This window comes from Thunnus maccoyii, chromosome 21 (assembly GCF_910596095.1).
Source record: "Thunnus maccoyii chromosome 21, fThuMac1.1, whole genome shotgun sequence".
Taxonomy (NCBI): domain Eukaryota; kingdom Metazoa; phylum Chordata; class Actinopteri; order Scombriformes; family Scombridae; genus Thunnus; species Thunnus maccoyii.
In genome coordinates this window covers 18,114,814-18,126,948 of record NC_056553.1, presented here as the reverse complement: position 1 = coordinate 18,126,948, position 12,135 = coordinate 18,114,814, and the positions used below count along the sequence as shown (strand labels likewise).

General features: G+C 38.5%; 1 protein-coding gene and 1 long non-coding RNA gene across 3 annotated transcripts in view; one reads left to right on the top strand and one right to left on the bottom strand.

The window, feature by feature from the left end:
• Positions 1–10,536, bottom strand: part of LOC121887964 (cell adhesion molecule 3-like) — a 31,912-nt gene extending 21,376 nt beyond the window's left edge. The window contains exons 1-6 of one of the 2 annotated variants that reach the window (XM_042399153.1): positions 10,468–10,536; positions 9,829–10,212; positions 8,924–9,229; positions 8,569–8,823; positions 8,346–8,442; positions 3,246–3,303 (exon numbers count right to left, since the gene is read on the bottom strand). In XM_042399153.1, the coding sequence (XP_042255087.1) occupies positions 3,246–3,303; positions 8,346–8,442; positions 8,569–8,823; positions 8,924–9,229; positions 9,829–10,212; positions 10,468–10,531 (1,164 nt within the window). In that variant the 5' untranslated portion in view covers positions 10,532–10,536. Of the gene's footprint in view, positions 1–2,905; positions 2,927–3,245; positions 3,304–5,756; positions 5,837–7,563; positions 7,903–8,345; positions 8,443–8,568; positions 8,824–8,923; positions 9,230–9,828; positions 10,213–10,467 lie in introns of those variants that run through there. The other variant, XR_006093101.1, reaches the window with a different exon arrangement.
• LOC121887975 lies at positions 7,868–9,068 on the top strand. The gene is made up of 3 exons (XR_006093103.1): positions 7,868–7,934; positions 8,715–8,834; positions 8,984–9,068. It is a non-coding gene; the product is annotated as an uncharacterized LOC121887975 (long non-coding RNA).
• Positions 10,537–12,135: the final 1,599 nt, after the last annotated feature.

Sequence of the window (12,135 nt, the reverse complement as noted above, 5' to 3'; positions counted from 1 at the left end):
TCCCAAACTAAACGCCTCGGGTGCATCCCCCAGAGCGCAACAAATTTACCATATAAGGCTGCCTACGTAACAGCCAGCAGAGGGAATCCCTCACACATCACATCAGTTTCGCATGAGAGCCAAATTAACCGGACTGACACATTCTCTCATGTGACCAAAAGTGCTCAACTAGACTAAGCTTCATAGAAATTAACAAAGACTGATTCACTTAGAAAATAAGAAGGAAAAAACCCACAAAAACTCCCCGCTTTCTATTCACAAAAAACAAGCGCTCAACTGTTATGACCGGCTCGCGGACCACAACAAGAGAGGGAGATGCACGCCAAACTCAGCAATAACGAACCGAAATTCAGTAAAGTAAACAACAATAATAACTGCAATGGGGTGTGGAAGTCAGTATCAGTGATGTTTGAAAGTGTATGAATGCGTTGTCTAATGTAAGGTGCATGTTGTCAGTGCAAAACCAAACCAAAGTGGGGAAGGGATCAGAGAACTGGAATCAGGGCAGGTGGTCTTAAGTAATCTCTGGGGCCAGGTGTTCCCAGTTAGTAGTCAGGTGGCATCTCAGCTCCACCCATCCAAGGACCTGCAACACAAAGACACAAACCACAGGACCAAAGGCAACAGGCTCTGGGGCCATCACAGTGACACAAGTTAGTTTGTGAGTTGTTTCAAAATGTAATTTTTACAGAGTCACTGTTGTTCTTGATGACACATTAAATTAGCAGTTAGCTACACAGCTATCATAACCTTTGTGTATGTGCTCAATAGGACTTTAGTCGACTGGTCGATCAGTTGGTCGATATGCTCTCGTCCAACCAAATTCTCATTGGTCGAATAATTGCAGTGTTACTTTCATAAGGAGAAAAGTGCTACATCAATAGCCTTCCAGGATTAATCCATTATTTCCTGCGGCAGGAGGGACAGACTAACAAATTACCCGTGAAAACGGGAGTGTATTCAAAATAGCCCCGTTGTTTTCAGAACTTTGAACTCGCCAAACCTAATGGAGACTACTAGGTCTAACTGCACTCAATGTTTACCGAGCATTTACTGAACGTACTGAATGTTTACTGAATCAGTGTATCTCCTATAATTATAACAACAAGAACTCCCGCCAAGCCAAAAAATATTTTTTTAATGTCAAAAATAACGCCAAATATCCATTAATTCATTTGGGAGTCTCTTTGCAGCGCTTTTCCGGTACGTGAGTCTACCTCTGTGTCGTTGCCTGGGAAACTATTGGTCGCGTAACTCTGTTAAGGAATACGGCATTGCATAGTATGTTTGCGTAACGAGTGGGAAAGAGTCAGTGGCAGGAAAGTGACGGTGGATGCGAGTGGAGCAGAGTAAAAGGTTAGAAGTAAGTTGTCAGTCTGGCAGTAAATGTACAGTACAGACTACAGTGTAACAGTTAATAAATGCTAAAAAGTCAAGTCTGTTGTTTCTCCAAGTGCTGGAAAAGTGAAGGGGGTTAGTTCCAAAGTTAGCAACAATGGGTTAGCCTAACCTGAAGACACAAAACAGAGAAATAGAGAATGGAGAAATGTGTGACTGCTGAGTTCACTGTGCACTGTGTTCCGTTACATCCAACCCCCCACCCGTGACTAATTGATTAGTTGACGATTATGTACGATTTCAGTCGACCAAGATTTTCTTTGGCTGACTACAGCTCTAGTGCTCAAACACAAATGATGATGTAAATGACAGTCATGTCCCCTCTCAGGATGAAGTGTAATAATAACTTTGGTGAACCACTGACTTTTCATTCAGTGCCATCATCAGGTCAAAGTTTAATTTCGTTCTGTACTTTGGTTTATAACAAAATACCTGCAGAACTCACCCATCCCATCAGCCTGAGCTGTAATTTGTGTTTAGTGCTCATTGGTAAAACTAACATAGTCAACATGGTCTACAATACTACAATAATCAGTGAATTTGTTGTTGAATTAAGCAAATACAATCAATGATGTGTAAATTAAATGATATAATTAGAGGACTAGAAAAATATGTTTTTCTACTATCTGTCATTTGATGTCAGCATACATTATTAGAGCAGATGGCCTCTGTGAGACCCAAAACCTTTTCCTGTTACTGGTGATTCAGACCTCTTCACTATAAATTCAGTTCTGTAACACACAAGGAAGTAATTGTTATCATTTCCTCCCTACACTGGTCTATTTTCATATGTATGGGCTTTCATTACAGTGCTATTAATGAAAATTTTTAATTCATAAAAAATGTTTTTATATGTTTTAATCTTCACTTTTGCAAACTTTGACACAAACATTTCAAATTAAACATAATCTTGTACTAAAGTGTTAATAGTGTGCAGAACTGCTTCTGGTGTCTTTTAGTCTTGTTCTCCATTTAGAGCTTTGGGAGTTTTATTTGTGTGTATCTGATATTTGAATAACAAATCAGTCAACAGCAGCTGTGTGAGGTCAGCACACACATATGAACAAGCTGATCATCGACATGATAAAACCTGCAGGATGTGAAAGTTTTAAGCTTCCTGTCTGTGATCAGTAAACAGTGACAAAAACATTTTTCTGTCCAGGCTCCAGTGTCTTTTTCTATATTAACTGACTAAAAAGAACATTGTGTATAGATAAAAATAAAGAAACATTTTATATGAATTCTTCTCAAATGGCTTTCTTTAAACAATAAAACAACTCTCAGTTTCTCTTCACTTGAGCATACAGGTCCTTTGGGCTGTCAGCAGTGTGTATTAGCTGTTTGTTGGCTCGGACACTTTGACCTGTGCATACACTGTATCCAGCTGCTGTCCGCTGTCCTGCACTGAGTCAGAGGACGGTTTAGATCCCAGTTTGGAGAAGTCAATCTCTCCATAATGGATGTCTTCTTCTCCTTTCTCTTCTTTTTCTTCTTCTGTTTTACTGGCTGGCTCTTCACCTGTTTGACTCTGCAAAAAATTTACCAAACAAGAAAAGTTATGAGGAGCTGGAGGGGGACCTTCATTTGGATTTGGAAAATGATTCTTTCAACCTCTGACTTGGCTCTCACTTATATAAAGCAGTGAAGATCAGAACAATCTGCTGTCACTGTACGCAGCAACAAAACATCTTATATTGTGTCACAAAAGAGCTAAAAGATCAATTGTCCATTCTTTTGTGTGTTGTTCAGTCTTGGAGAGTGAATACTCATAATCTTCTACCACAGCAGGTTGCTAACATGATGTTTTGTCACATTTGTTGTGTTTCCAAAGTTCAGAATTTTCCCACCTGAGTTTGTTGTGGAGTTGGATTTGGCGACCGGAACCACTTCAAAGACACGAGAATGCTGTAAAATAAAGGAAATAATGTAGATATAATAATGTAGAATGTAGAAACATTTTGATAACACTTGAAATTACAGCCAATATTAACTAATTGTTTAGTAAACAGCATATGAATTTAATACAAACACAAGTGAAGAAGACCCGAGGTTAGATAATGAAGGGGAAACAAATTTGTGTTTTAAACTTACTTGATCAATTACACTGTAAGAATTTTCTAAGTATAGTAGAATTATTTTTGGGTAACGAGACAGGAACAGTGGGGAAAATGGAGTAATAGTGCTGATATTACAATTAAAGTATTTATGTTATTATTTTATGATCATGATCTATTTAAAAATGTTTTAAATGTGGAATAATTACTTTGTTGATATAGTGTATGAGCTATGAAGTAGCTGTTTGTTTTGTTTTTTGATCATTTCTATTTCATGATGTACACTTAACTGGTGCTTTTATAGAGAGTGGCTAAGAATACAGTGCATATTTATAATATAGCTACATGATGTGCTCTCTGGTGGGAAGATCATGTCTTGAGTCCCAAATGTTCAAAATAGCACTACTGTGCTCCTACGTACTGAGCCACCATGTTAGTTTTGTTTTGACCATTGCAACTACAGCCTCTGGAGGGAAGAGCTCATAAGCCAAAAAATGCCCTAATTAAATTGCCCTTTATTTTCTTTTTGGAGAGTGGGCAGTTGACCCTCCTTATCTAGTGCCTTTATTATGGATGGTGGGAGGGCTGGGGGGATGGATGGCTACAGTGTGGAGGGGTGTTGGAGCCGGGAATTGAACCCCAGTCTCCTAGGGGAAAGGCTGGGGTTTGTTGTGTGGGGCCTGGGAGCTGGCTGCCTTGCTGGAAACTTCAGAGAATCAAGGTAAGCTAAATCTAATATCCTATTTCAGCAAGCATGTTGTGGAAATTGTCTGACAACACTAAACACACATGAAACAATACACAAAACACTGCTGGGTTGAAGATGAAAAAATATTAACATACAATAAGGAGACAGAAGACAAAAAATTTGCATCAGTTTGTCTCACCGAACAAAGAGCAAACCTATTATAGTTGCAGAAGGAACAAAGAAGTAATTTGTGAATGGTCAATGTATCAGCTTATATGATTACAGCCAATGGCAAACAGCTATGAGGTATACATTTACATGCCCATGTATGCTAGATAAGAGCAACATCTCCCAAGGACACAGAAAAACAAGGGCCCTATCTTATATGTAGCCTTTGACCCCTTAACCTGTCCTGTTTACTCCAAGACCCAGGATGTTACCTTATCTGAGCCTAAACCAGATGAAAAGAGAGGAGTGGTCCTCCTAAAACACATTCCCTCTCTCAAGGACATGCACACATTAACAGAGAAAATGATCATCCTTGCACAACTCTGCACATTAAAATGATAAGCCAATCATTTGGTCTTCCATTACCTTTACACTTGACTCTAGCTAAGGACTTTAATGGTGAAAGGTGGACTATTTTAAATTAATTAATGTGTAAACTTTGTGGGGTTCCCTCACTTTCACCTGATTGTGTGCCAGTGGAGGCTCTTAGTATAGGAGTTGGAGGACAGGCTTATTCAATCTGTTCCACTGTCACCATTATGTCCCTATACTCTGATTGCTCTCATTGGACAATGCATTACTTTGGTATTTGTAGATGGCTTACTGCTTCATCTGGTGTAGTAAGTGTACCTTAGATCGATGCTACTGACTGTCTTTTTTTCTTTTTCCTCTCTGTGATGTCACCATTGCTGGTGATTACATGAATTCACCTGCTGAGGGCAGCCTGATGTGCCTGGCTTGTGTCTTATTTGTCATGTTGCTGATTCCATTCCAGATATTTAAATAATTTTGTTTTCTCATTAAAAATTGTTTGAATGTTTTCTCAATGTCAACATTGTAAACATTGGTAGTTGTACCATAGATTATTAAAATGATGGATGACCACAATATACAATATATGATATTCAATCATTTTTGCCTGACCTGTAGAATACAATATGGTTCTTTATAGAACCCTCGGAAGACAAGAGGGTTCCTGGTGAAACCCTTGAAATATGAAAGGGTTCTCGGTGGAACTCCCTGGGTGGGTTCTAGTTGAAACCCTTAGAAGGTGAAAAGGTTCTGGATAGAACCCCTAGTGGGGGTTCTTTCACAGACGGTTCTAGGTGTAACGCTTTATGTTGGGTTCTAGGTAGAACCTTCTGAAAGGGTTCCAGGTGGAACCTTTAAAAAAGTTGTTGCACCATTTTTTCTGTTTGGAGCTAGAACCTTCCAAATAAGGAGTGCAGGGTGTCTCCTTTCACACTCTGGAAACATGCCCCGCTACCTCGGACCTAAGCTAACGCTAGCTTACTGAGAACACCAAGCAGTGTGCACCTGGGCTGACGTTAGCGACTTCTGCCAAATTGTGCTAACAGGATATCATGATCAAGAAACATTAAACTTACTGAAATATTGCAACTTAGTCCAATCCAGTTCAAGTCCCAGAGCCGGGGAGAGCAGCAGGTGAGCAAACTGTCAATCACAGCTGTCAATCACACAGCAGACATCAAAGCCACTATAAGTCTTCAAATCTTATTAATGAAGCAATAATTTCCAAATCGACCACCAGCACACTTATCAGAGGACCTGAATTTAAAGATTGAGACCATAATGACTTGTTAAAAAATGATTGACTTAGTATTTCTAGAGAGAAGGTGACACTTTGAATGGGAGTCTATTGGAGCCAGGTACTTAAACATTGGCTTCAGCCTCAAGATACCGCCTGATCATACTCCTATTTCTCTCTCCCCATGTGTCCCATATCCTTACATTGACCTTCCAAATAAAGGCAACACAACTGCGAAATCTTCAGTCAGGCTTTGGGGGGGACCAAGTGATTATGTGGTATAAAATTAAACATACACAGTCAAATAAATAATGTAGGCCAATACAATATGTATACTTTTTTTCATAGATTTACATGTGGTATGAATGTCCAGGTTTATACTGTGAAACAGTTTGGATGAATCCTGAGCTCCATCACAGCTGTTGGGGCATTTTTTATTTTAAATAGCTAAAAGTCCAAACTCTCTCTCCTCTGCAGAGTTTCCTCTGTCCTGTCAAGTAATTACAGTTTTCAGTTTTGCTGTTTAAGTGCTATGTCTGTAGTGACATTACTGCATGCATGGAAGCATTTCCAATATACTGAATGCACCCCCTCTAATCATTAAAGTAAATCATTGAAGGAATAACATTTTGTTGTACAATAAGTTAGTTGTTGTCTGATTGGACAGATATGTCTATTATTATACACAAACAGGAGTTTCAGTGTTACTGTGTTCAGGGACTTGATGGTCAGTTCTTTACGGAGGTGAACTTTGTAATTCCTCAGATACACCTGACATATGCTTACATACTGGTCCATTTAAAGGGTCAGTTCACCCTTTGTTCCCTCGCTTACCTCCGTTTTATTTGTCCAGGTTTGGAGATTTCTGTTTCTGGGATTTTTGCCTTAATGGCAATACTGTGGCTCCTTAACAAACTTTGTTAGTGAGGTTAATATATGTGCTCTCTGCAATTTTTATTATGGACAAATCTCTGTGTTGAAATGTGAAGAAAAGCCGGAAATACTGGAGACAGCCGCAGAAACTGCAGCTGTAAAAATAACTTTGCTGTCTGCATCCTTAAAACATCCGTTGCCTGTGTGCATGTATTATGTGCTGCGCAGTATATTTCTCCCCCTCCCTCCGACGCTACAAATAGGCTAAAGTTCCGCACTGTTACATCTGAATGATCAGCCCTAACAAAACCACTGCTTGTGTAGATGTGCGTGAACCTGTGTGGATCAGAGATCTGTGCATGGTGCACGAGAACAGACCCAAAACTATGGCACGTGCACTTGCGAGCCGCTGTTATACACTGTTGCTGGACATGAATACAAACGAGACACAGGAGGTTTTCTGTGAATGATACACATCCAGTGCATTTTGGAGACGGTTTAACACTGAATATTGAGGGAAACAAATTAGCTGTCTTTCAGCCTATGGGGGAATCTGATGTTGTGTCATTTACAAATACAGGAGGGGACAAAAGTCTTATGTTTCATATATTGGGGAGGACGTGACCCGCCCATCCTCCGCGGTGATTACACGCTTGCATTGAAAATTATTACTTCATTACTAAGGTCGGAATTGAATTTAAAAAAGGAATATAGGCTACCAGTCACAAAACTGAAACGAAATTGTCACATTGAGAGTGCTTGCTCATACTCACCCTCCTGAATCCCAATTATTGTATGAAAATAAGTGTTAGACATATGCAAGATAGGCATAACATGTTAGGCCTACAAAACTACTACTGTACCAATCATTTTGTCGCTCGGTCGCTTTAAATATTTCTGCCGCAAAGAATTGTGGGACAGATTTATCTCCTTTCGTTTCATAAAGGATTGTCAAGTGTACCCTATGCTAAAGGAGAGCACTAAAGCACCTTTCCTTAAAATTTAGAGAATTCAACCAGCTCTTATTGTGGCTGCCACTTAGATACTTCTGGGTCATTTCACTCAGTCAGGAATCTTTCAGCAAAAAAGACTATTCAACCACAGCCTGGTACTTTACTGTGTCTTCTACGGCGACCTCTAGTGGGTAAATAGTAACTGAATACACAACTTCTTCTTGGAATAATAATTTGTGTCAAATATGTTTTTTCAACACCAAAAGTTCAATTACCTCATTAAGATCCTTAAAATGACATATACTCCTTATTCTTCATTAAATCAGATTCTATGAACATACAAATATATATTTTTCAATTCAGAAGTTTAACTGCTGAACACAAGATGTTTCCTACTTCACTGTAAAGTTCATTCTCATCACTGGAGGCTTCAAGTCTCCTGATCACACTTGTGTAAGTTGTTTACTGGACCATGATTGGCTCCAAACTAGTTGTGATATCATCAATCATGCTCGTAGGTACACGCTTTAAACTCAGATTTAAGGTGAGCACAGAGAAACTTCAGCCATGTCATGTTAGCTGCTTAAATGTGTGATACTCACCACACACAGACAACCAGGCAGATGAGTACGATGATCCCAATGATTCCTCCAAGAATCGCCCTCTGCTGAAAAGATTCATGAGGCATTTCTGGTCCTACTTATAGACACAAAAACAATATAAGTAACTTAACAAAAACAAAGGTTGAATTTGGATATATCATAGCTGGTGCAACCACTTCTGAAGTCCCACATTAGAGTGGATTCAGTACAGTCCTGCATTTACCTTTAATAGTCAGATGGATCTCTGACGTCTGATTACCAAGATCATTTGTGGCCACACAGTGATAAACTCCTCCATCTGTCACATTGAAGCTGTAAAAGTCTCCTTCAGATACTTTCATGGGTCCATCTTTGCTGATGTTGAACCAGGTGAAGTTGGCAGCAGGTTTGGCTCTGCTGGAGCAGGTCAGGTTCACCCAGCTACCTGGTGACACCAAACCTGATGGACTGATCCTCGCTGAGGTGTCTTTGGGAGCATCTGAAGAAAATGTGATTATTTTTATTCCTTAAAAATCAGCTGACATCCCATAAATCATCATGTTTTGACAGGATCCAATAACAAACTCTAGTTGCCTTACATGAAACACTGAGAGTCACTTTTTCCTCTGTTGACTTAGCATTTTGTCCTTCATTCACAGAGTAGTTGGAAGAACAGGTGATGTTGCATCCATCGTGCTTGTCAGACAGAGTGATGGTCGTCTGGATTTTAGTCGTAAAGGTTCGATCTGCGTTTTCCTCTATTTTGTTATGAGCATCTTGTTGGAGATTCCAGGTGAGTTTAGGAGGGGAGTGTGGACAGGGAGTGAAAGCTGAGCAGGTTATAGTTACAGACTCCTTCTCCTTCAGCTCACCTGAGATTTCAATTCTGGGGCTCGGAGGAGAATCTGTGGTTTAAAATCAAACACAGACTTTACTTTACTTTACATGTCAGTGTTAGTTATTTTACAGAAAAACTGAAACTAAATTGAATGTTTCACCCTAACTTTCATCAATTTGTAAAAAACACATCATGGGACATGAATCTGTCAGAGGTTGTTGAGTATCGTGAGCATCTATTGAGACAGTAACTGTCAGAATCCGCAGTTTAAGCAAACTAAGACTGGTTCATTTAGACTTTGTGCCTCAATGAATGTGGACACATGACTGATTACCTATTTCTTGCAAAAACAGTAGATGAAGACAATTTTGTAACTATTGTTGTATAGTTGTGCAGACAATATTAATAAAGATTTCTTCATATATGTATATAAATATTCAGATATTATTCAATTGTGAGTCAGGACATTCAAACCAATGACTATATGTTCACAGGCTGGTTTCTCTCACATTTCACCACAGCTGAGTTTTCTTTGTAGTCTACATCAGATATTTAATTTCACAGTAAAGGTTAGGGCCATGGTGTTTGCTGTTCAGACCAAAGCTGCAACTGTTTTCCTTTTTATTCTAAACAACAATATGACTGAAAAAAAGAAAACTCTCTTACCTTTGACTGTTATTTGAACAGGATCACAAACAGCTGTTGCCCTCAATTCATTGCCCTCAATTCTGAAGTAGTATCTGTCTGTATATGTTGTGTTTAAACTGGAAAACAGAGTGGTGCAGTCATTCTGACTCAGGTTTCCAGTAATGTTCATTGGATAGGTGTTAACTGTCTGACCACTGTTGAAAATCACATTGTTTGGATAGTATCCAAATCTAGGGTCATTTATAATCCACACCCCAATGGTTGTTCTCCTGCTGTCAAATGCTTGTCTCGGTCGACCACTAAAGTTACACGAGATTTGCAAACAAGATCCACTCAGTGCTTCCATCTCCAGCGGTGCAGTAATGAAGAGGTGTGAATCATCAGGACAAGCAGCCAAAGCACCTGTGAGATCAGAGTCATGATTAACATAAAGTGGAAAAATCTCCATGATGAAATGGTTCATGATACAATAAATGCAGTTCAGCAGCTGTATGTTGCATGTTTTCTTGTCCTGTTAACAGTTTTAAAATAAAACATTTGACGTTGCAGTCAGGATGTGAACAGTTGTAAGAAGTTTCTGGTCTTTCTGCTTTGTTTCAGAGTGTAAATGATTTAAGTTAATGTCTCCAAATAAAACTGAGTGAACAAACAACTCACCTGTAAGAAAGAAGACACTCAGTAACATGTTGTCTGTCAACATCTTTGTAGACAAGGCTGCCATGAATCTCATCACCTGGATTTACAAACACAATAAAGCAGTTACATTAAATTTTTTTTAAGTGATGTTATTGAGCTTCCAAAGCTCAATCATTAGTTGATTACTATAAAAAGTGATGGAGTAGTCACTGATTTTTGAGGTTAAGCTCAAACCAGAACAAATAAAATATTAAATCACGTATTAGTGCAGTTCTTGAAGAATATCAAAATAATGTCACTCCCTGGATTAAACTAAAAAGCAAAAACAGTAAAAAAAAAAAAAAGATTGCCTTACCAATCAAGCTGCATCAAAAATGGGGCAATGAGATTTTACACTAAAAATGGTTCAATTTGAGATGCACTGCAACTGACCAAATGAACTTCCCTCTTGAAATTGACATGAATTTAAATCAACTTCCTATGTCTCAATACTACTGACTATAGAGCAAGTCCGGTTGGTGCGGGCTACTTACTGTATTTGCCATGGACACATAGGCTCTCCAGTTGTCAATTAAACCATTCACATGTGCTCATGTCAAGGCAAATAATACTGTTTTACAAAAGCCAAAAACAGGAAACACTCTTTAATCAAACCCTCGAATCAGATTTGGTCATGTACAATGCACAGTTGTTCATTTAAACTAATGATTTCATACAATGTCCCATTGTTTCAGCTTCCTCCTGCCTGCATGTCAGTCATATGCTCAGTCCTTTTGCTCTTCCTAAATTTGCCAGTCTTCCGCTTCTCTATTGCTAATATACAGAAATACAGCAAATGAGTCCAACATTCAAACAAATATAAGCTTTACTGAGGATATCTGAACATATATAGTGGGAGTTTATTTTATGAGAAAAAGTAAAATTATATCAAAAACAGCAATTGGAAAATGACATCATAAAAACTGTTAAAATAGATGGAATAGGAGAATATGACATTGACATCATAATAAATGAACACCTCTGCTCACTCTTTAGTATTAGAGAAGACAATAATTAGATAAAAAGTTACATCAATAACTGGTCAAATAATCTAATTAAACTTCCAAGGGCCACTGATTGATTGACATTGATTGTCTTGCCATTTTAGGCAAGATACAGCAACCTCACTGTCAGTGGTGAAAGTAACACCACTACAATTTTACGTGCAATTTTGAGGTACTTGCACTTTACTTGAGTATTTCAATTTTATGATACGTTATACTTTTACTCCACTACATTTCAGAGGGAAATATTGAACTTTCTACTCTACTACATTTATCTGAGTCATTTTGATGATTGAGAGCAATTACTTTTGTATGAGTCTACACATTGTTTTCTATATAAATCCTGCATAGTATATACCTTTAGCGATGAAACCAGTGGTTTTCAACCTTTTTGGCTTTTGACGTCTTACAAAAAGCGGTGTGTAGTCAGGGTCACATTTCAGATGTCTATGAGTTGTTAACAGCTCCACCAAATAGTGATTTTTCCCTCTAATCTTCTCACATAGTTTCATTTCAATAAATGATCCACTATTTCACCAAAAATCAAAGATTGGAGAAAAAGTCCAAAAACTGAAAACAGATTTGTGTATCAGAACTTTGTTTTTTCTTCTTTCTTCTCCCATTAATCATCTCACGACCCCTCAGA